The sequence below is a fragment of the Brachycentrus maculatus genome, unplaced genomic scaffold (assembly GCF_059751285.1).
Source record: "Brachycentrus maculatus isolate JH-2025_06_01 unplaced genomic scaffold, ASM5975128v1 h1tg000537l, whole genome shotgun sequence".
NCBI lineage: Eukaryota > Metazoa > Arthropoda > Insecta > Trichoptera > Brachycentridae > Brachycentrus > Brachycentrus maculatus.
This window is the reverse complement of record NW_028281283.1, coordinates 37,390-60,138: the sequence shown is the minus strand read 5'-3', so window position 1 is coordinate 60,138 and position 22,749 is coordinate 37,390. Positions and strand designations below refer to the sequence as shown.

Genomic DNA, 22,749 nt, shown 5'->3' with positions numbered 1-22,749 from the left:
GAAATGTCACTCTCAACCTTTTCATTTTTTTTGCTCGTTATGCGAATTACTCGTTATGGGAGGTTCCACTGTATGTATATGAATCTGAATCAAATTTTCTGAATGCGTAATACATATTTTCCACTTATAAGAAATAAAATAACCGGTAGGTACTTATCGTATACTTTAATTGCCATGCTAAAAATATCTAAATGCCAACTAACAAATCGCCGAATATGCACTAACGTTTACCAGCAGCTGTCAATTCTGAATGCGAAGACAGAAAAACCACGAAAAGTATTACTTCGTCTTCCGATTGTCGTATGATTTCAGTTGAGTAAATTGCTTTTTTTTTTAAATATACTTTGTATACTGCTATTTACACGAGTTAATAATATTTTTTTTTTAAATTTAATATGGGTTGTGTTTTGTGTTGCTAATCTAGAAAGTGTGTCATTGATTGTTCCACTTGTTTTTTGTTGCACTGTATCGGAATTTACTCAAAACAAATAGAAAGATGCAATTATATTTCTTTGAGATACAAAATCTTTTATGTTTTTTTTATTGGGGAAATGTACTCATTACTTACCAAAAATCATTTATAATAATCGAAAGTTACTATTTTTCTTACAATCATTACATAAATATTTCTAACATATAATACATAAGTTGGAATATGTTAATATGTTGGAATACTAAAAGAAAGTGTTATATAGAAGCATTAAAAATAATAATAAACCTTATCATTAATATTGAGATTCCTTCTGAAATATACATATATTATTCTAATAAAAAAAAACTTTTATATTCACTTCTTTAATATGTATTGTTTTTGTTTTCAGTTAATTAAATAATGGCTGACATAAAAAGTGTGATTCCCATACTAAAAGCGACTATCTTATCCACTTCGGGTTTGGTCTCCATTGATCAATGTAATCGTAAGTATTTAAATTTCTTTGAAGTGTTTTTTTTGCAAAGTCGAGTTGATTTTTTTATAAGAATGGCGCTATATAAATTCTTCTTCGTCTTGTTTTAACCCTTATCTATACCCAATGGTACACAGGCCATTGCATCAGATCAAGGCAGTGTGTTATTTTGATAATCAATTACACAAAGGCAAGGTGACCAGTTCTGCGCTTCGGGTACTAGTCAATTTATTTTGACCGCCCTGGTAATTGAACCGGGACTTCCAGTACACTATGGAGGTGGACAAATATACTTCATCCAAATATTATTATTGTTAAATTAATTAAGTGGTTGAAAAATAAGAGATGCCTGTATAAACAAATATGACGCAAGCAAGTCAAAAAACGTAAGTGCTCAGGTTGGCACAATACGACACATGCGCCGTCCATGAACACTGCTCGTTTAAAACCAATGAGTGGTTAATAGTTAACTGACTTTTAGTTTTTAATAAACATTGCAATAACAATGTGATGTATTTTTCACATTTACCTTCCCAATCCTTACTATACTACCTGCAGACAAGCGTCTAAAAATAGAGGCTTTGCGGGTTATTCCTTCTAAAAAAAATTGTTCTATCACCGCATTATATATATATATATATATATATATATATATATATATATATGCACATGCCATATTTTGTTTCGGTTAGTGGTAGATTAACAGTTTGAGCGAAAAGTGTGCAATTAAGCCAAAAAGCTGTCCGTATGATGTTATAATCAAAGGTTGAGAATGATAATGGTTGGCAACGGGAATGTTACCCTCCTAAAAGCTGTCCGTATGATGTTATAATCAAAGGTTGAGAACGATAATGGTTGGCAACGGGAATGTTACCCTCCTAAAAGCTGTCCGTATGATGTTATAATCAAAGGTTGAGAATGATAATGGTTGGCAACGGGAATGTTACCCTCCTAAAAGCTGTCCGTATGATGTTATAATCAAATATTGAGAATGATAATGGTTGGCAACGGGAATGTTACCCTCCTAAAAGCTGTCCGTATGATGTTATAATCAAATATTGAGAATGATAATGGTTGGCAACGGGAATGTTACCCTCCTAAAAGCTGTCCGTATGATGTTATAATCAAAGGTTGAGAATGATAATGGTTGGCAATGGGAATGTTACCCTCCCAAAAGAGTTTTCATAAACCATTTCTGTATTGATGATAGATTTATAATTTCAGGTGATTATAGGGAACTACAAGGCGAACTGATTCCATATAAAAAATTGGGATATAGGTCATTAGAAGATTTATTTGAGAAAATTCCCGATTTTCAGTTGATTAATAAAAATGGAATGTTCTTTGTGGATGCAAGCGCTCCGCGAGAAGTTGCCCACATTACTGAAATGATCTCTCGTCAGAAATCCACTCGTATCAGAAGAACCACTAAAAAATATATTCAACGACCCGTAAGTATTCTATATTTCATTATTCAAACTGCGTGCTCATTTTGTGCCAGTAAATTTACTTATTATAATTATGCTACATTCATTTTGCTTTTTAAAAAAAGTCTATTCAGCTTTATTTTTCTATTCATATCATTTCATGAATGTCAAGTACATACCTGACCCAAATATAAATATTGCATAGTTCTAGCATTATTTATTCAGCAATAACTGTCTATGTAGCATTAGTTTTTCAAATATTTTATTATTTTAAAAATAAATTACACATTATTAAGAAGTTCAATGGGACCATTTTTTATTATAAACTTTGACTTTGTAGTTAATTTCTTTTTGTGGTGTAAGGATTTCTTTGGATCAACATAATTTTATTAATGGTTTATTTTCTTCCAGCCGAGACAATTAAATAACAACACTTCTTGGAAACCCACTCCTGCCTGGAGACCCTATAAATCTCCCTCAAAAGCACCATATGCCTATGACAAACCAAAAGTTAAATTTGTAAGTGTCTATGTATTTAGAATTTTTTCATTCACATACTAAAAATATTAAATCTCCGTAGTGTAGCAGCTAGAGCTGGAGGGTTGGATCCCCAGGAGGGTTGAAGTAAATATAAGCAATTTTTCACTTTTTGTTAATTAAATATCACCCTGGATTGGTACCTGGAGCGCAGGACGGATCACCTTACTTTCATGTAATTGAAGATCAATATAACACTGCGCCGATGCAATGCAGTGCTCTATGGACCATTAGGATAAGGGTCAGAAGAAAAATATAAAAAAGCATTACATATTTCGTGTAGGAATCTCTTCAAAATGAACATTGACATGATAGCTTCCATCTGGGCCCTGACTTGAACCCGTCACCCTATTTCTCTGCTCTTGAATAAAGGTTTTCGTCTTAATCTACTCAGCATATTTTACATCATCTGATATTATTTAACCAGTAAATAGTTACTTAAAAAAGATTATTTTATTACATGGTACATTCTTCTTTTTTAGTTGATTACTATTATGTAATAATATTGTGAGCATATTGATATTCTGTGACATACAAAAACCGACCAAGGAAAATATTAATTATACATATTGCAATTGATATTTAACTCTTACCGTTCTGTAAGCCCGACATTCTGGCCTGTATGATTCTAGTAGGCAGCTCCATGGGCCACAATGTCTGGCCCGGCGCAGGTATAAGTTTAATCATTGATTTCTCTATCACCCAAGTATATTCTACCAAAAAATATTTGAGATAAATGCGGTTAATCATCGCAATATATTGAATTAACCAACATTTCTTCAATAAAACTTTCCATTACTTATATATAATCTAGGAAAAATAGATTATCATTTTGGGTGATAGAATATTTGTCATACGCTAAGATTTTTTGGGACAGTCAGTCGTTATCCTTCATTTATGACGGTTCTCCAAGGACACTCCCACTTTTTGTGACCATATTTTTTCGTTTTGTTGAGCTATTATATTTCAAAATTTTGTGATATTAGTGTTAGTAGTTAAAATAACAGAAATTGCATTTTATGTGTTTATAATAAATATTTTATAGTTAATCCGCCATGGAAAATGATGAAAGTTACACTTTCAAGTTCAGTTATAAAAACGAATGGTCATACGAATTGCCAGACAAAGGCATAAAATTAGGGAACCAAAATATTTATTTTAATGGTAGAAAAACGTCACATTTTTTTGATTAGAGTAGCTGATCAGTTATGAGAAAAAATAGTCTGAGTGGAAAAGGTTAATTAATATGTATAATAATATCAACAAATCGGTTAATATTATTCAACGTTTTAAAAATCCTTAATCTATGATGTCAATATTGTTTTAAACCTTAACCCTTTGAGGTATATTTAATTTTCACTTTTGGTTGCAGCCAGCTCTGAATTATTTTTTTGCAAAAAGAGTACAATAGGAAATAGAATTACAAAAAAATACACAAAATATTCATTTGCCAACGTATTTATTTGAAATAAAAAGCATTTTCTTTCTACTATTATATATTTTTGAAAACTTGCTCCGTATGGTATTTTTTAAAACATAGTCCTGGATGCAGACCAGGTTTTCGTGAACAGGTTTCGCAAAACCACACCGTTTCTTTTCTACCTCCTCTTTTATTTCTGTCACTGCACACTGCACAGTCTTTGGAGCCACTTTTTTCTCTCTTGGCTAAGAAGTCTGGTTTGCCATCTAAGCGTTCTTCCATATCCAGAGTACAAGGTCTTCCTCTTTTCCTTGAATTTCGGCCTTCCCTGATGTCCCCCGTCAGCTGCAAAATTACTGCCTTCCTGTATTGTTTATGTTGAACTGTAGGCAGACCCCTTTCCTTTCTATTTATGTTGAACAGATGGTAACTGTTTACCATTCCTACTTCTAATAACCAGAAAAATAATTTTCTCCACCATTTGAGGGTTTTTTTTGAAAATGGGTAACTGCTAACGAAGTGGTCTGCTCTATCCACAGCTCCCATTTTACTTGTGTAATCAATAATTGCAATAGGCTTTTGAACTGTTTCGCTTACATATGACGTTCCTTTCTTAGTGTACCTCTGTACTGGTTGAGTTTTTGGATTATGGAATGTGCTTAGCATGTGAACAATCCTCTTATCCTTCCACGCCAAAGCCATCATCTTTCTTTCCTTTTGATACGCCAGAGTCTCCAAATACTGTATTTTTATGATTTTCTTTGTCAGGTTTTTTGGGATGTTTTTCCTATTAGACATAATTGTCCCAGTAATATGGACCTTTTTAGCATAAAGTTCTGTTGCCAATTCAACTCCTGTATAAAACCTGTCTGTAAACACATGGTAACCATTTCCATCAGCTACTTCAAGAACCTTTGAAATTAAATGGATTACAATTCGTGATGTGAATGGGAGGTCTGGTCGGATTAAGTTATCAGTTGTTTCCTTTCCATAGTACGGCTCAAATGAAACCACATACCCTGTTGCACTGTCAGCTAAAACATACAATCGGATGCCCCATTTCGTGGGCTTTTGTGGATTGTACATTTTGAATATAACTTTACCTTTGAAGCCTACGGTTGATTCGTCTACAGCTATGTCTTGATTTGGAATAAATAGCTGCTGACATTTGCTATCAAGATAAGCCATAATGTTCTGGACCTTCTGGCCCCGCGTTTTTGGAGCTATTGCTGGGGCAGGAGGATTTACATGCAATGCCCAAAAGATTTGGAAAAATCTATTTCTACTCATCACATCTATAAAATATGCTGATGAGTCCAGCCAATTTGCAGAAAAGTATTCTTTTTCAGTTTTGTTTGCTTGCATACCCATGTTTAGAATAATTGCTAAAAATGTTTTGAATTCGGCCAAAGTTACATCTTTCCATGTTTGCCAAATGGAATGCTTTTGAAGTGGTCGTTTTTTATTTAGTTTTTCCAATGCATATCTATTAGTTTCCGTAACTATTTCTCCTAATAAAACATCCGTAAAAAAAATTGAAAAAACCTAGTTGTTTAGAGGGCCTTTGATCCATAGGTATTCTAAACCCCATATTTGTCACAGTGAATGGAAATCTAGGCAAATCTTCATCCTCAACTGAATACGTCATCCAATTATTACCTCCGAAACTTCCGGATAAACTTGGTTCTGGGATAGATTGCTCATCATTTTCATCACTGGAAGACTCTTCACTACCACTGTCTAAAAATTCATCATCGGAATCGCTGAAACTTTCGAGAAAATCAAAAAGATTACGCGCCGGGTCCGCCATTTTTCAAACATTGAATGACAGTTGTAAAAATTTTATTTATTTTGTTCCGTAATTTCAAATAGAAATCTGTTTTATCGGCTATTTTTTTTTTGTAGGCAAGTTTTATTAATTTTACAGCAGATGGTAGTATAAGTATTGTTTTTTATGAAGAAATAATAAAGTTATCGCGTTTTTCACATGACAGTTAGTTCGGGCGGGTGACACCCGCCATTGGACCTCTAGCGTATTTTTGTTTCGGGCGGGTGGCTCCCGCCAAAGGACCTCAAAGGGTTAAGCTAGAATGTCAGAGCAGTATTAAATTAGAGTTTTCAAACATTCTAATAAGTTTATTCCAAAATGAATGACTTGACCAGTTTTTCCACTTTGCTCATCGAGCTCTCGGAATCAACAGTCAACATCAAGTTTATTTGCTGTTTGTTGCACACAGCACACAGGAAAAATCACCATATATGTGCTAGAAAGAGACCGAAACATGTTAAAAAGTGAAAGAGATCCTGATGCCAACTGTCATCTGCATACACTCTTTGTATTCTCAATTTTGCTTCACTTTTTGTTGAAATTGGTGTATGTGCTACATTTTGTAGCACAATCAAACTCGTTGTTTACAATATATTTCTTCTGATTGTGGATTTTTCCCGGAGATTTTAGGCCATTTATTGTTTATGTAATATCACTTGTATTATCAGCTTGTAAAATTGGGAATGTTTAAAGATGATTCCCAATTTTTAACCTGCCAAGAAGGGTACTGAAATCAGATTAAATATGTATGTAAATAAAATTTATTCCAACAGCTATAACATTGTCAATTCTGTATATATATGAACTTATACTTTGTATTATTTTATAGACTCCTCCTGTTAAACCTTCGGCGGTACAAGCACCGGAAATGAAAAAGGCTCAAGACAGGCTCATTATAGACAAACCAACCTTAAAAGTTGCAAAACCCCTACCTTCTGTAATAAAACCTGCTCAGGAGGTAAAGAAAGCCGCACCGATTTCAAAGTTAAGTGGACTGCGACCGGGGGACATTCTTGCTAGATCTCTGTCATCACCAACCGTGAGTGCTTAGTAAAATATAGTCAGGTTTTCCGTTATGAAAATTTAAACAATATCAGTGGACAGTATGTCTTCAATTGTCTTCTTGTTTATATTAATTTTGGCTGTAATATGATTTCAGACAAGTCAGAATGGGTTAAGCGGTAATCAGCAGGCAGCACCACTTGTTACCACACCGGTTCCCATCTCGACTCCGACTCCGACTCCGACTCCTGTAGCATTGCGCCTAACAGCGGCTGACCGTATGAGCGCATTACAAAACACTTTACACAAATCCGAACCTATGGTATGTTAATTAAAAAAAATTACACTGGGGAAAATATAATGGAATTAACAGTATAATACATACGTAGTTTAATATAGTCCTAGTAGAATATGACATATTTGTAAATGGCTGCAAGTTTAATAGGAATAAGCAAACGACAGTCTGTAGCCTCAATTTGTTCCAAGTTCAAGTCTTGCCTCTAATAATTTTACTGATGAAGATAGCTCTGTACATGTCTAGATACTGTAATATCCTCGGTATAAAGGTGATAATTTTCATGTGCATAACGATAGTCCAGATCTTTAAATTCCAGTGTTATTTTTTTTTAAATAATTGAGAAGAATCAGATTACATATTGAATTTTATTTTAAAAATGAATTCATTATTCTCGTATACAGATAATGTATGCCCCGCACTGCCACAATGACCTTGAATGGGTGCATTCCATTTTTGAACCTCAAATTCTCGATGTTTTATAATTGATTATTCGATTCTCTAAAAAAAATCCTCGGGGTTTATTTCTAAAATCTGTAACAAAAACCTTGTAAATGGAAAAAAAAGTTATAATGTTGAATTGGTAAAATGAGATGTAGGCCATCATGATGAAATTCATCATACATGATGAGTTTTACCTTAGAACCAACGGTATGTAGGAATAAGCTTTTTTCTGTAGTTTTTTTAACATAAGTATTCATTAAATAATTCGGGTTGTGGTCCCGTGGTTAGTGTCGCAGACTCTTAAGTCAAAAGTTTTTCGGTTCAAACCCACTCTACCACAATTTAATACCTATTTCTAATAATGAGCTGTTTACACTCACAGAAATAATATGAAATAGAAATATTTGTGTAAATAATAAAAACATAAATACAGTCGATCTAGGTTATTACGAGCACGGCTATAGCGAGATCTCGGATATAATGAGGAAACATTCGTTGAAATTTTGGTTTCTGGTTTTCTCCATACAGTCGGTCCCTTCATCCTCGTTATAACCGAGTTCAACTGTATTTCTCTTTTTGAAAAAAATAAAATGATTGTTGCCTAACATCTCTAGCTAAAATTTATGTTAATAAATTATAAATTTATATTTTACTTAATGACAAGGTTCCATTGCACCAAACTTGTTATAAAGTGTAAAAAAAAACTCATTTACAACCTCATCTTGATATTATCAATAACGTTGTACGGCTCTTCACTTATATAATTTAGTGTCTCATTCATTCATCAGATTTAACACAGTGTTTTGGTATGTGTATAATAACAGTTGCATTTTCGGCCATTAAGTGAGGGCTGCCTATATATGTATTGTTTAAAGTCATTTGGATGCTATGTATCTTGTATCTTAACTCTTTTTTGATGAATGAGAGAGTTAAAATAAAAATTTGTATATTATAAGCATTGGTATCTTTGTGGCATGGTATAAAATAAGGATGATTATTTTTGCTTTTACAGATACATTACGAATCACCAAAAAAGCAGGAGAAATTAGAATTGAAGGATAACAAATCTAGGTTACTAAGATGTTGTCAGGAAATGGGTTTGCCTGTGCCAGTATACAAAACCCATGAAACTAAGGAAAAAGGGGGGCGTGGGCGATCGCAGCATGATTGCACTGTTAAGGTAAAGTACACTGACTTTTGTTGTAACAAAAAGTATGTAAGTCAAAGCTCGTTCATTTGAACACGATAATTTCATTAATATTACAAAATTATGGTCCCCCTTACACTGTTTTCATACATAATTTCTAATTCAAAATACATAATATGTTGCCAGAAATTCTACTGTTTAAATATAATTTATACTATTTATAAATTAAATTCTAACTTAAGCTGTTAGCATCTGATAATCCTTTCGTTTCAGGTACCCACAGTCGGATATATACCTAACAAATGATTTGATTTTTTCAAAATTACTTCCACGTTTTTAATGCATGTTATCCAAAATTATTTTCTTACTTCCGCCCATACATGCTGTGGATATTTCTATTATCCGCCCAGTTGTTGATATATGCAACCTACGTATGGAGAGTTTGCTAATCACTCGGGTAGATGCTATCATTAGAATCGAATCTGAGCCTTATACAAATGTGACTTTTCCTGTGCATTCGCTTTAAGTGTTACAGTGATATCTTGCGACCCGATGCAGTTTTTGAAATGAATCCACATTTCAAAAATGACCCTAACAAATTATTTATGGCCTATAGGTTTATTAGTAAATATTAAGACAGCCTGCCTTAACACTACTATTGACTTGAATGTGCACTTTGTTTTGTGTCATTTGTACCTTTCAAGTGAAAAACCCACATTCAAAGTTTTCATACATATATTTTTCATAAATCAAAACTTAAAAACATAAAAATTCTTAAGACAGATAAATTCAAATGATCACTTCAGTAGCACTACAAAATAGGTCATTTTATTTTCTGATATTAATCCAATTTATTTGTCTAACATTTTAGCAACATATAATTTTTTTGCGTAATTAATAAAAATTTCCACTGTCCTAATTCCTGGGAGATAATATTAGTACGCAAATTTCCTCATGGCAAATTGACATACTTTGAAATATTTTCAGATCGGGAATACTCATTCCTTTACATCATATCCCGATTCGCAATGTTCCATGGACCAGGCTGTTGAGATTGCAGCGGGGAAGGCTCTTTCTCATCTCCAGAAAGTGATCCAGGAGGATACACAGCCGTGTACCGATCCAAAAATTGCCATCAATAGAATATCAACTGTTGTGTCATTGCATCCCAATGGATTATTCGCCTATACAATACCAGCTATGTACAAGTAAGTTTTTTTAACACAAAATTGTCACTTGTCAGAACAAAAGTTTAAAAAAAAATTCCTTGAACAAATATGGCATTTAACTCTCTCATCATTCTATTTCAGAGAACAATACAAAGAAAAATTACCAAAGGATTGGCTAAATTTAGTGGATTGTTGTTCTTTAATATCCAAAGAAGATGGAGCTAACGGAGTAATGATTTTGTTGCCCGGTGATCCAAATAATATGGTAAAGATTTCTTTTGTTCAATTAAATCTTTCACTATTGTTGGCATGCAGGGATGCAAAATGGAATAAGGCCCATACGTGTTGCCGTCTTCTTATATCTCAGCTGTTTGATTTGATTTTTGGTTCAAAATGACTTGATTTTATCAAAGTTCCCTGCAAACATTGATAAAATATATAATCTTCGATCGACTAGGATTCACAAAATACTTTTTCATTGACAATTGTTATTTTGATGGATTTATGCGTCAAAAATACTGAATGACTTGGTGTCTTTAATGTAACAATTTTATACTAACGATGAAATAATAAATGGTTAGATGGTAATTTAAACTATTGAAATGTTTATATAATAGTAAAAGTAAGGACCTTAAATTCCCACAAGGCGAGTTTCAAGTGCCACAATAGACGCACTGACTGGTATATTGATGATGCAATATGGCGCAGACTGAACTATTGCATAACTTGTATTGTCTAACATTATTTATTAATTTTGATTTGAGTATGAAAAAATAGTTTTGCCAGAATTTCCCAATTTATTAAAAACATCCTTGCATAGAGGTACTGCATGATTATAACAAAAGAAAAGTTTTAAGGTTGTACCTATATTTTATGGCTTTTTTAACAAAAAGAAAAAGTTGGAAGCCTCAGATTTTTTGATACATACTAGATTCTATTTTCCATTTGCAAAATAAATCCCCGCTGTTTGTCAGCATAAATAGTGTAATTGCGTGAACGTTTCAGACTGCCGAGACATCGTCTACCTGTTCAAGTACGAGTGTCGAGCGTGCTGCGAGTCCTGGCCCCCTCCAGTTCCCCGAGGACCACTTGTGGAACGTATTTGTCATGTCAGCCCACTCGACCGTTGAAATTTGGCTGCGAATAATCGGCGATAATCATAGTGTAAGTTAGCCATTTACTATTTTATTTTTGTTACTATTATTAATATTTTATGTTTGACTGGTTTGATTTGAAAGACATCTTAATGTGGAACCTTTAGGAGCTGTTCGAGGCTCTGACAACGGACATGGAGCATTACTTCGCAAGTGATGTACGGGAAAGCAGCAATATAGTGGAGGGTGGCTGGTACGGCGTGAACAGTGAAGATTGCTGGGTGCGCGCTAGAGTGCTGAAGTTGGACCCCATAGCTCGCACGGCTATCTGCTTCTTTGTGGACAGTGGGGACGAGGAGGAGCACCCCTTCGAAGCCTTTTATGATCTACCGCAGGAGTTCCTCATCTTGCCACCGCAGGTGAAATTGCCTATTCTATATTTTGCACAGTACAAGTTGCTCGGTTTCTGGGAGCATCAATCTCGTTTATTATCGAAAGAATCATCTCAAGGGCTCTGAGAATGCTATGATACTAATTTCTCAAAAGTCATATTAAACTATTGTTCCAAGTATTTTTGCTTTGTACATATTAATGAATATTATAAGATTCTCAATATTATTGATATTTAAAGCATTTACTTTGTGGTTAGTCATTTTTACTCATTTATTTTTTTACAAAAATGTTAATAATATTAGTATATAACCACTCACCGAGATTTTTATGTCTACCGGTTTTGAGACGTACCCGTCTCTTCGTCAGACAACGAAGAAGAGACGGGTACGTCTCGAAACCGGTAGACATAAAAATCTCGGTGAGTGGTTATATACTAATATTATTAACATTTTTGTAAAAAAAAAGTAATATTATAAGAGTTAAAAGAAAAATAATCTGGCAATGAGATTATTACGCAGTAAAATAGGTACAAAATTTTAGCAATGTATATTTTTTCTTAAGTGTTTGACATGTTTTTTTTTGTGCTGAAAATTTAAGATTCTTTGTTTCTTTTCAGGCTATATTGTGTAAACTTGCCGGATTAGAAGAATATGCATCGGCTGGTGACATTTGGGGTTTGAATATTCATTTATCCCAAATGGTAACTGGCAAAGTGTTGGTGGCGGAAGTTCTCCAGACCGAAGACAACTCGGATGATGTAACTCTCACCGTGGTGTTGTTCGATACATCCACAGATGCAGATATTAACATTAATAAAGAACTACTTATAAGAATGAGTCAACGAGCTCATTCTCCAAAACTGACATCAGTAAGTTTTTATTTAAATTTTGAATAATTAAATGTATGTTTTAATTTAGAATAATTCCTTACTTTAAAAGGATGTTGACGTGTACCGTGTTATTTTAATATTGCAAATGAAATGAATTACTTCTAATTACATGAAGCTAAAGCATGGATAAAAAAAACGGTTTTGGGTTTGCTTATGCGTAATAATATATTGTGTAAATTAATGTTTAATATTTGGTGCATTACTAATTTATGGGACTAATTATGTCACCAATTAAAAATTGAGATAACCCCAAGAGTAGCGGAATGTATCATCTTAGGTATTATTTCTGGATAAATTTGGAACAGTCCTAGTTGGATGAGTTGGATTGCTACTCAGATACAAATCTACCTATCGGGACGGACATTTTTCAATCACTAATGTTATTGACAAAATAAGATAAATATGGGTGATTTTCACTCTCATATTTATTTAATATCACCCTGGACTGGAACAACAAGCGCAGGGCTTATCACCTTGCCTTCGTGCAATTAAAGATCAACATAACTCTGTGTAACTATGATGCATTGCCCTATGCATCATTGGGTGCGGATAAAAAAAAGTGAAAAGGTGAACTAGAGTTCCCTCTCACATGTTAGTAGCCTCTCTGAAGTACATTTTAATTTATCAAAAATATAACATCTATTAAGGGACCTACCCACAGAATGTCTAATTCTAACACTAAATCTGATTTCGAAACAATTTTGTTGTTAATAATTGAATATGGTGTTCTGATTTGCCAGGAATACAGCGAGGTGTATGTGACGGACATAACATGTGCTGGAAAGGTGTGTGTGCAGATTCACGATGACAGTTGGAGGCTGCTGCAACACATGATGCAGCAGATAGTGTCGGGTCCCTTCCCGAAGGAGGCCCTTCAAGCCTCCTTCGGACCCCTGACACCTACACCCAGTGTGCTCTACCTCGTCAAGTCTACCCATGGAGATTGGTAATTAAATCTCATTGTATTTTCTGTGTACAGTAAAAATTAGTTAAAATTAGTCGGTGATAATTCCAATTTTGCTACAAATTCAAATATTACCTTCCTTCTAAAAATATTATCTTCCTCCTCCATTAACAAACTTTTCTCCATAATTTCTTGCTGTGAAACACGATGCAACTCCATAAACTCTTCAGTAGTCAGCTCTTGGCTGTACCCTTTCACAAGCTCTTCAATATCGATGTTATCCACCTCGAGTCCCATGATATCGACTAATGACACAATCTCGTTGACTCTAGACTCCACAGTTACTGTTTCAAAATCACATTTGACAATGTGAATGTCGTGAAAAGGGGACTTCCCCTTCCTCTGTTACTCATTATGTGAAACATCGCTCGTTAAGGGAACAACTTTTTCACTTTTTTTTTGCTTATTATGCGAATTTCTCGTTATGAGAGGTTCCACTGTAGTTGTGTATGGACTTTTTTATTTTATGAATTTGTCCATTTGAAATAGAAATTTTCGAGCCTTTATTATATGAATAAACAACTCATTAGTGCGAGACCAAATGTGGTCGGATTTTAATTACACAATCATTTTCTAAAAACCTTCTTTCTTCTTCTATTCTTTATTTTTTCTTTCTTTGGAACGTTATGTGTGAGAAATGTAAAAGAATATTTAATAGTAATAAACTATGTAACAGTAATAATAATCCATGCCACTCAAAGAATAAAATGTGTGTGTCCATATGGATACATGTGCTGTTAGTGAGGTATCCATTACAATTATTAAAAATAAGCATCATGTAATTATAATCTCTTTGTGCAACATATGTTATCAAATTTCAGGAAAAGAGCCTTCCTTCGAAGTGGTATTAGCAACGATCACGTATTTGTGAGATACATAGATTATGGTGCTACCGAACGAGTTCCAGTTAAAGATGTTTTGCTTTTAAGAAGGATATCCGAAGCTTTGAATGAATTTCCTGCTCAGGTATTTTAAATTTACCCCCAGTCATTCAAATTAGCGCACCCTTTAGTTCCAACTCTTAGCACATGCGAAGTAGGATTATTATTCAAATAATTATATAGCTCTAGCTTCATATAAATAAATATTCATCCATTTTATTATTGTATAAATGAATTGTGAAACATTTATTTGATAATATGTAAAAAGATCTTCCTTTAGTGTAATTAAGCTTAACTTGCAATAAGAAATAAAAATATATATATTTTTATTTTAAATGAAAAGTATGCTGTATTTGTACAAAAAGCTGAAAGCCATTAAACTCCCATCTGAGTTTTTACAACAAAAAATCATTAAACCCACAAAAATAAGATTTGAGCTTTAGTAGTTTTAACACATTTCTGACAGTATTTTTTACGTCTGCGCACCGCTGGCGACAGGATTTGACCTTAACAAAGAGATCAGTATATAATATTAAAATAAAAACATTGGATAATTCCTACTTTTCTGCCTTTGAAATGAGGCTGGCGCATAAGCTAAAAATACCCTTCCCCTCTTTTAGCATCAATCGACCAAACGGGTAGAAATACCTTTCCCGTCCGAAGTGTGTTAATATTATTATTTTTTAAAGGGCTTTTTGATTTTTTAGCACTTTGTGCTATTAAATTTAACTTTAAGCATAGTTTTATACCATATCCAAACACAACCCAGATTGGCACTGTATTTTAGGATTTGGACTAGCGAGGCTTTACTGTATTTCATAAAGCCGACAGGAATGTATGCAGATAATGAAGGAAGTTCTCTGTTACAGGCTCTGTACCTAACATTGCACAATGTAGGTAACATCAGCCAGGACATGATAAGGAAGATTAACGATCTCATCCCGCCTAATGGCTCAGTGCTGTGCAAGCAGGTTACCCCCGGCACTCCGGTGGTGGAGCTGTATGTGCGTACACAGCCCCAAAATATTCTGTGCAACATCAACAATACCTTGAAGATAGAAAGAGATTTAGCCAAGTATGTTTTTTTTTACAATTGAATTATTTGTACTTTCTATTTATTTTGTATTATTTGTCCGCCTCTGTAGCATAATGGTCAGCACGGTTGGCTCCGTACTGGAGGTCCCGGGTTCAATTCCCAGGGGGCGGTCAAATAAATATGTGTGATATTTTTCACTCTAATATTTATTCAATATTACCCTGGACTGGTACCTGAATCGGAGAGCTGATCACCTTTCCTTCATGTGCTAACCATCAAGATAATACTGCGTTTATATGATGCAGTGCCTTATGTACCATCGGGTGCGGATGAGGGTTTGAAGAAGATTATTTCTACATATATTCTGTTGGTTATTTTCAAATGAGCTATTTTAAGAATAGCCAATTTTATAGGAGTGAAAACAAGATTGACTTACAGAATCACAGTACAAAATTCGCAGCGTACTGTCATTTTAAAATAGACCATAATTTTTCCGCAGTCATAGAAATCATTGGCTAATTACAGCCAATGCTACGACTCTAACTTGAGAACACCCTGATTCTGTTTTGCTGTTATAAAACACACTGAAATGTAAAAGGGGAGAGGGACAGTTTTTTCAGCAATAACAAAATGTGAATCTTTTTTAGTTTGTATTTTTCATTTTTGGTGCATCAATATGTTTTGACAAAATTATCTTACATCTGGATGTGAATTTTTTTTTTATGAAAGATACTCATATTTTTTAAGAAATTAGATGACATACATACATAGCTTGGTTTTAATATCACCCTCGATATGATATGATACATAGCACTTATAATCACTTGTGATTATATTTATTATCCATAAAAGTAATAATGCTTTTAAACTTGTTTGATTTTCTTTTCTTTTTGTCTAGTTTAAATATAAATGAAAGTATGAAAGCGGAATCAGCAGACTCTATTAAAAAGAAGGAACGTCTTTATCCCGGAAAGACAGTAGGAACTGACCTTCCTTCTAGAAGAGGATCAGAATCTCCAACAGACGGCGTGCCTCACTTCACAATTCCCGAAAAAGGAGATTATTTTAATGTCCAGGTCTCCATGTCTGCAAGCCCTTGGAATTTTGTAGTAAGTTTTTAAAATTCGTTTAGATCTTGTATGGAAATTAAAATCAGCGGTGCTGTGTTACTTTTAAGTCAACACTCAAACGTCAAAAGTTAGGATGTGAATTAATAACATAAACAGATCAATTTCTAAATTTCTTATTTTTTCTGTGAATCAAAGCACCATTTTAAATTAGTTACTTGTTTATTTATTCATCTCCGCAGCCAATTTTTACGAATGAAATAAACTGTGAACATTATAGTAAAGGTAACAGTAAATACATAGTACAATAATAAAATTGTAACTTTATAGTTTTTTCCATCTATATACATATGTGAAAAAACTATAAAGTTGTTATTTTATTATATAAAATGCAGTTCCTCCAAGAAATGTCAGTACAAAACTTACATATACACAGGTACTTAAATATAGAGATTGGAAAATTAATGAAAAAGTATATGCACATAGAAAAATAGATATAGAGTAAAGGCAGTAATTAAAGTTAAAAATAGTAAGAAACACGATCAATACAAAGTAATTAAAATAAAAATTAAAATAATTTTCATCATAGTCACAACGAAGAAGGCCTCACAACATACTTGATTTCTGTAAACTTTTAATTCCATCAGCTCACTGTTAAGAGTGGAATATTGTTAAATTATTATTGTTATTTTATAAAATAAATTATTTGAAAAAATCTATAATTTTTTGGTCACTGTTAAAAAAATAGTACCAAAATTTTTCATGGGCCTCAGTCTTTTCTATGTTTTAATTTATAACATCTTGTGGTCTTTTTGCATTTAGGTTCAGCCATTTAATCTTCTGCCAGAATTGACGGAAATGATGTCAGAATTGCAGATTACCTGTGACAAGTTACCAGCCAAAAAAGTAGTACCCGTCATTGGAGGTGTTTATGCAGCTGTACATTCCAAAGATCACTCTTGGTATAGGTTAGTCTAAACTCATCTGACTCAATCCTTACTTCACAGACCTAATTATTAATATTCTTTGTATAACAAGTGTAACTCTAGTTCTATGTTATGTGCACAAATTTATAATTTAGAGTAAAAAATTAGAAAATGTGATCGTTCAAACGTTGATTAAGCTTTGCTACAATGGTTTTGTACCCAAAGAAGTTCAGGATTTTCAAAATTTTATTGGATAAGTGGATTTACAGAAAAATATAATATGTATCTGTGTTACGGGTGTATAGTGTAATTTTGTTTGTTTGAATTGTGACTTTTTGTGTTATGTGTCCGTTCCATTTCATGTTTGGCTATGATGAGTAACACTTATAACAAGCAAATTCAGTTGGTCACATCTTCGTAATAACCGTATTTTGACTGTATTTTTTACAATTGTTGTCCCTTCATTTTTTTTATTGACAAGCAAGTTATTTTTATGTTTATTTAAAAAAAAAAAATTTTTCATTGCCATGTGTTTCTGCACACCAGTTTTCCACCAATTTTTATTTATTTTAATTATGCATTGTATGGCTGATAATAATTGTAATTTTGTTTGCCAATTAATAGAGTACAGTTACAAGGCATCGTATCCCTAAATATGGCCTCCATATACTTTATTGATTTCGGAGACCATTGTATGGTGAATGTGGAGGATTTGAGAGAGTTGTCTTCCAATTTCAAGAAACTTCCTGGAATGGCGATCAAAGCTAAATTGTTTGGTAAGAATTATATCTTTGTAATAAAATTATTTCATTTTATTTGTTGCATCGCTTTGGACATATTTATTTCCTTATCAACATTGCAATAGATGATACGATGTTATCTTGATTTTTACATTTTACAAAAGCTAGAAGATCATCTCATGGTAACATTTATCATAAAATATTTTAATTGAAAAACACTCAAAATCAATTTTGATTTGGAGTGGGTTAATTTTTTTTTTCCATATCAAATAAATAATTTGTTGATAGATCTTTGTTTTTTTTAGGTGTCTCTCCAAAAAATCTGGATTGGTCTGTCGAAGATTGCTTGAGGTTTCAGACATTGGTGGAAAATCAATGTTTTGTATCGGTTGTGGAAAATGTGGAAAAAGATCCCCTGCATAAAGGAGAAGTTCTCCTGTTACTGGACCTTGTGGATACTTCCACCTCCGAGGACCTTTACCTTAATGTGCTTCTGGCTAAAGAGGGCCGCGCCATACTTACCAAATAAGAATACAGAAACACATAGGTCCTGATTCTCAATTTTCTATAGAAATCTATTTATTTATTATCTAGTGACACTTCTAACATTATATGATCCCCCTTTAGCTTGTTTTAGTATTATGTTATTTTGTCATTGTAAACTTGGGGACATTGCATTCAGTATTCGTAAATGGCAATGCGGAAGTCTGGGTATTCACATCTATTGTTGGCTGGATTCAGTTGTCATTTTATATGTTGTGGAACATTTAATATGTATAACGACGATAAGGTTTGTTCACATTCTCTGAAAGGTAAATCTGTGACAGCAGAAGCGTGTCAAAGTGTCCATATTTTTAACCTTTTTGAAATTCACATGTTACCATCCTTCCCGGGTACATATTTAGTTTCACATTGCTGGCCATTATAGATGGATTTTGAGGGAAATAAATGTTATTTTATTTTTATAGCTATAGGAACCCTATGTAATGGACTAAAAATGGAAACATATACATGATAAAATAATTAAAAAGTAATGAGCGATAATTATTCATATTATTTAATAAATAAAAAGCAATCATCAATATTCAGTAAGTAGTTTTTATTGGAATTACAGACATACCTACATAATAATATTGTAATCTGCATGTTACAAACTAACCTAATTTCTATTATTATGTTTAGAAAAATATCTAATAAGATACAGTATCACAATATCATTTTATACATTTCGAGGCCTTCCGTACTATGCAAAGAAATTTGCAAATTCAATCAGGAGCTTTTTGATTGGTTCATGATTTCCTGTGGCAGTGAGCCTGATATGAATGAGTTAGTGCAGAAAATTAAGTTATTATTTTTATCTGTAGATAATGGTGCAGTGTCGTCACATAAACGCTGATTATAACTACAGTTTCCATACTCGCACATAAAGAAAATATATCTTATATCATATCTTCACTGAAAATAACTAGATAACTGAATGACCCGCCATTTACTTTGTGAATTTATACATTTATTTGTAGGGTTAGTTAAGTTCACATTTTTAAAAGTTTTTTTTTCTACACAGTTGTTAAACCTCATAATTCAGTAAAAATAAAATCCAGGCATATTTTCTCATTCAGTATGTAAGACTGTTTTGTGAAAAGATATAGTGAGATATATGTATGCATATGTTTGTAATTACTTTTGATGAATACATTTATGTAGAGTATGTTTTTGGAAGTACCTATTCTTATTATGCCTAAACATTTGTATTTAATAATCTTAAAATGAAACTACTTATTTGCATTACTCCCAAGAAAACAAAAAAATGTATGTTTGTACTTGTACAATTATGTTCATTTTGGTCCACTACATAATTAAATCAATAACCACCCGGCATATAACTCTTAAAAATACACAAACGGAAAATCATACCTGTAGTATTGATTTAAATTAAAAATTATAAAAATGTTATATTGATTGCATTGTAGGCACCTTTGAATAAAAATAAATGCCGAAGGTGCTATATATGTTTAGGGTTATGTTATTATTGGTAAGCTTTATGTGATTTAAAACCTATTCCTACTTTTATTATGTTTTCTAAAGTAAATTATTTTTATTGTTATAAAATAATTTGTATTATTGATGTTTTTATTTCAATACGCACACATGTTTGGAAACCAATGTTTTTTTGTTGAGGATTCAGTTCTTTGTTTTTATTTTATTTTTTATATAAAATATGTCAAAATAACTTAATCTACTTAAATGTTATCAAAATAAATGAAGCATCTTTTTGCCTTCTCGCTGGCACTTCAAGTATTGGCTAATGACGCATAAGGAAAACTCATCTTCAGAATTTAAAAATATGCAAAGTCATAGTATGATGGGTACATCCAATTATTTCAATTAATTTTGGAATAACAAGCGGATAAAGAATATTTTCCACTCTTATAATTTGCCTCTTTGCCTAATATATTATATAATATGTACATTTATATATAATGTATAATATGTACATTTATAAAAATAGCCATATCTGTTTAAGGGATTATTCCCGCTATGGTCAGCATCAAATTTTTGTTTTATGTTATTTATTGCCATAAAAAATCTGCCTAAGTTGTTAATTGTTTTTTTCTTTCTTTTTGTTCTTTATGCTTTAAAAAAGAATCTTACCTATAGTTGTTGGGTTTAAACATTTATTGATATATTTTTGGTATTGCATTTATAATATGAAGTTGTTTTAGGTAGTGTAGAAAACTTATTTATTCAAAATACTAAATATTGTTTTTTCAATAAGTTGCTGTTGATGTTTGTATTTTCATATTTTTAAATACTGAATTAAAGTCCTAAATTTAAACTGACTTTTATTTGCTCTTAACCCTTTATAGTACGTTGTCGCCGTCACGGCGACATAGAAAAGATTCTAACAACTCTGATGGTGCCGCAGCAGTGATATAAGCAGTTCGTTAGATTCATCAAGAAAATCGCTGAAATGGTGGCGTATTTTTTTTGGGGGTTGGAGATATCGCTCACTCCTTTCAAGAACGTCATAAATTAAAAATCGTCAATTTTCAGTTGTGCATGTTTTCGAAATTTTTCCCAGCAAAAGAGGCTTATTTTTAACTTAATATTTACCCGCTACAGGGCAGAAAGTGTTGTTTTGCAGAAAAGGTATTGTTTAATTATTTTTTGAAATATACTAAATATTTTACTAAACCTTCAGGTTTTACCTAAAAACATCTGTTGCGCAGTAAAAAGTTTAATAAGTGGCTTGATATTCATTTTTAATACATTGTATTATATTTTTAAACTTTAAAAACGTTTTGGATTTATGACGTTCTTGAAAGGAGTGAGCGATATGTTCCACTAACTCATACATTGTATATTAATTTATTTAAAAAAATTAACAATCAAAAATCATTGAGCCATTTGAAAATTATTAAAATTTTAGTAGATTAATTAGTGGGTGAGTACATAAACCTTCGAAGTAGACCACCCGCTTCCGTTCCATCGGGGATCATGGAAGCGACTTGATGGTAGATTAGTTTAGAATATGCAAAAAAATTATTATACTAACAAATTGTATTTTAATAAATACATATATTTTTAAACTACAATATCTTTCGATTATAAATCAAACACTTGTTTTTTACCACTTGAGTATTAATGGTTGTTTTATTTATAATTTAATCATGTCTTACGATAAAGTAAATGCCAAAACAATAAATAATATACAACTTTTTATTTACTGCCTTACCAAAAAATATTATATCCTAATTTTCTAAAAATATTGTAATTTTTATTAATAATTTTACACAATACCCAATCAAGTAGCTGGTATTCCGTGTAAAAAAAAAAGAGTACAAAAGGTTAAATCTCATATCACCTTCACCACAATAGCGGTCTCTACTCCAACACACACTGTGTTGCCCAACAGTACTAAGAATGGGATTGATTTTATTCTATTATTGCTATCACTTAAGATAAACTGCATGAAAGGCTGGGGAAAAAGTGCATAAAATTCATAACAAAAAAGTACTACTCGCTTTATTGAAGGTATCCATGACACTTTTAATACTGGATGCTTTGTTATATGTCTGTGTTTATCTAAATGACATTTCAGTGAAATCTCGTAAACTCAAAATTGTTTTTTTCCCTTCCAAATGGTATCTGTTGTCTTGGTTATAATTATAATAAAAATAAAAACTGTAACCGGCGTGGGTTACGTGCGATGACTCTCAAAAATGTACACGCCTGGCCTTCTTCGGAATCTCCCAACTATGCCACCGTTGTAAGGGGTGACGTTCCAGACGGCCCCGCCGTACCGAGTTACCGAGTAAGCTGGATACGGACGGAGGTGAATGGATGTATGAGCCGGGAAGAGCGGGCACTGGACCGACAAGTCAACCTCAATAGCCCTGACAAGGGCTTTCCGAAACTGGTCCGTGAATCGGTATAATGAGGCGAAGCGGTCCAGGCTGGCGGCGCGGCGAGTCGTCCAAGGAGCGGGAGCGGAGAAATGAAACACAGGTTTCAACAGTCACACCAGAACTCGTTTATTATCAAAAAATGCGCCCTCTATATACCCGGCCGTGATCGCGTACCG

General features: G+C 32.9%; 1 protein-coding gene across 1 annotated transcript; it reads left to right on the top strand.

Moving 5' to 3' along the window:
• The first annotated feature begins 225 nt into the window (after window positions 1-225).
• LOC148301575 (tudor domain-containing protein 7-like) lies at window positions 226-19,972 on the top strand. The gene is made up of 19 exons (XM_088273050.1): window positions 226-311; window positions 822-917; window positions 2,130-2,356; window positions 2,744-2,851; window positions 6,947-7,156; window positions 7,277-7,441; window positions 8,871-9,038; window positions 9,993-10,213; window positions 10,316-10,439; window positions 11,180-11,338; window positions 11,436-11,687; window positions 12,278-12,529; window positions 13,291-13,496; window positions 14,336-14,480; window positions 15,265-15,470; window positions 16,330-16,540; window positions 17,321-17,466; window positions 18,049-18,200; window positions 18,470-19,972. Exons 2-19 carry the CDS (start codon window positions 833-835, stop codon window positions 18,691-18,693), a joined length of 3,261 nt encoding a protein of 1,086 aa, XP_088129176.1. The 5' UTR covers window positions 226-311; window positions 822-832; the 3' UTR covers window positions 18,694-19,972.
• Window positions 19,973-22,749: the final 2,777 nt, after the last annotated feature.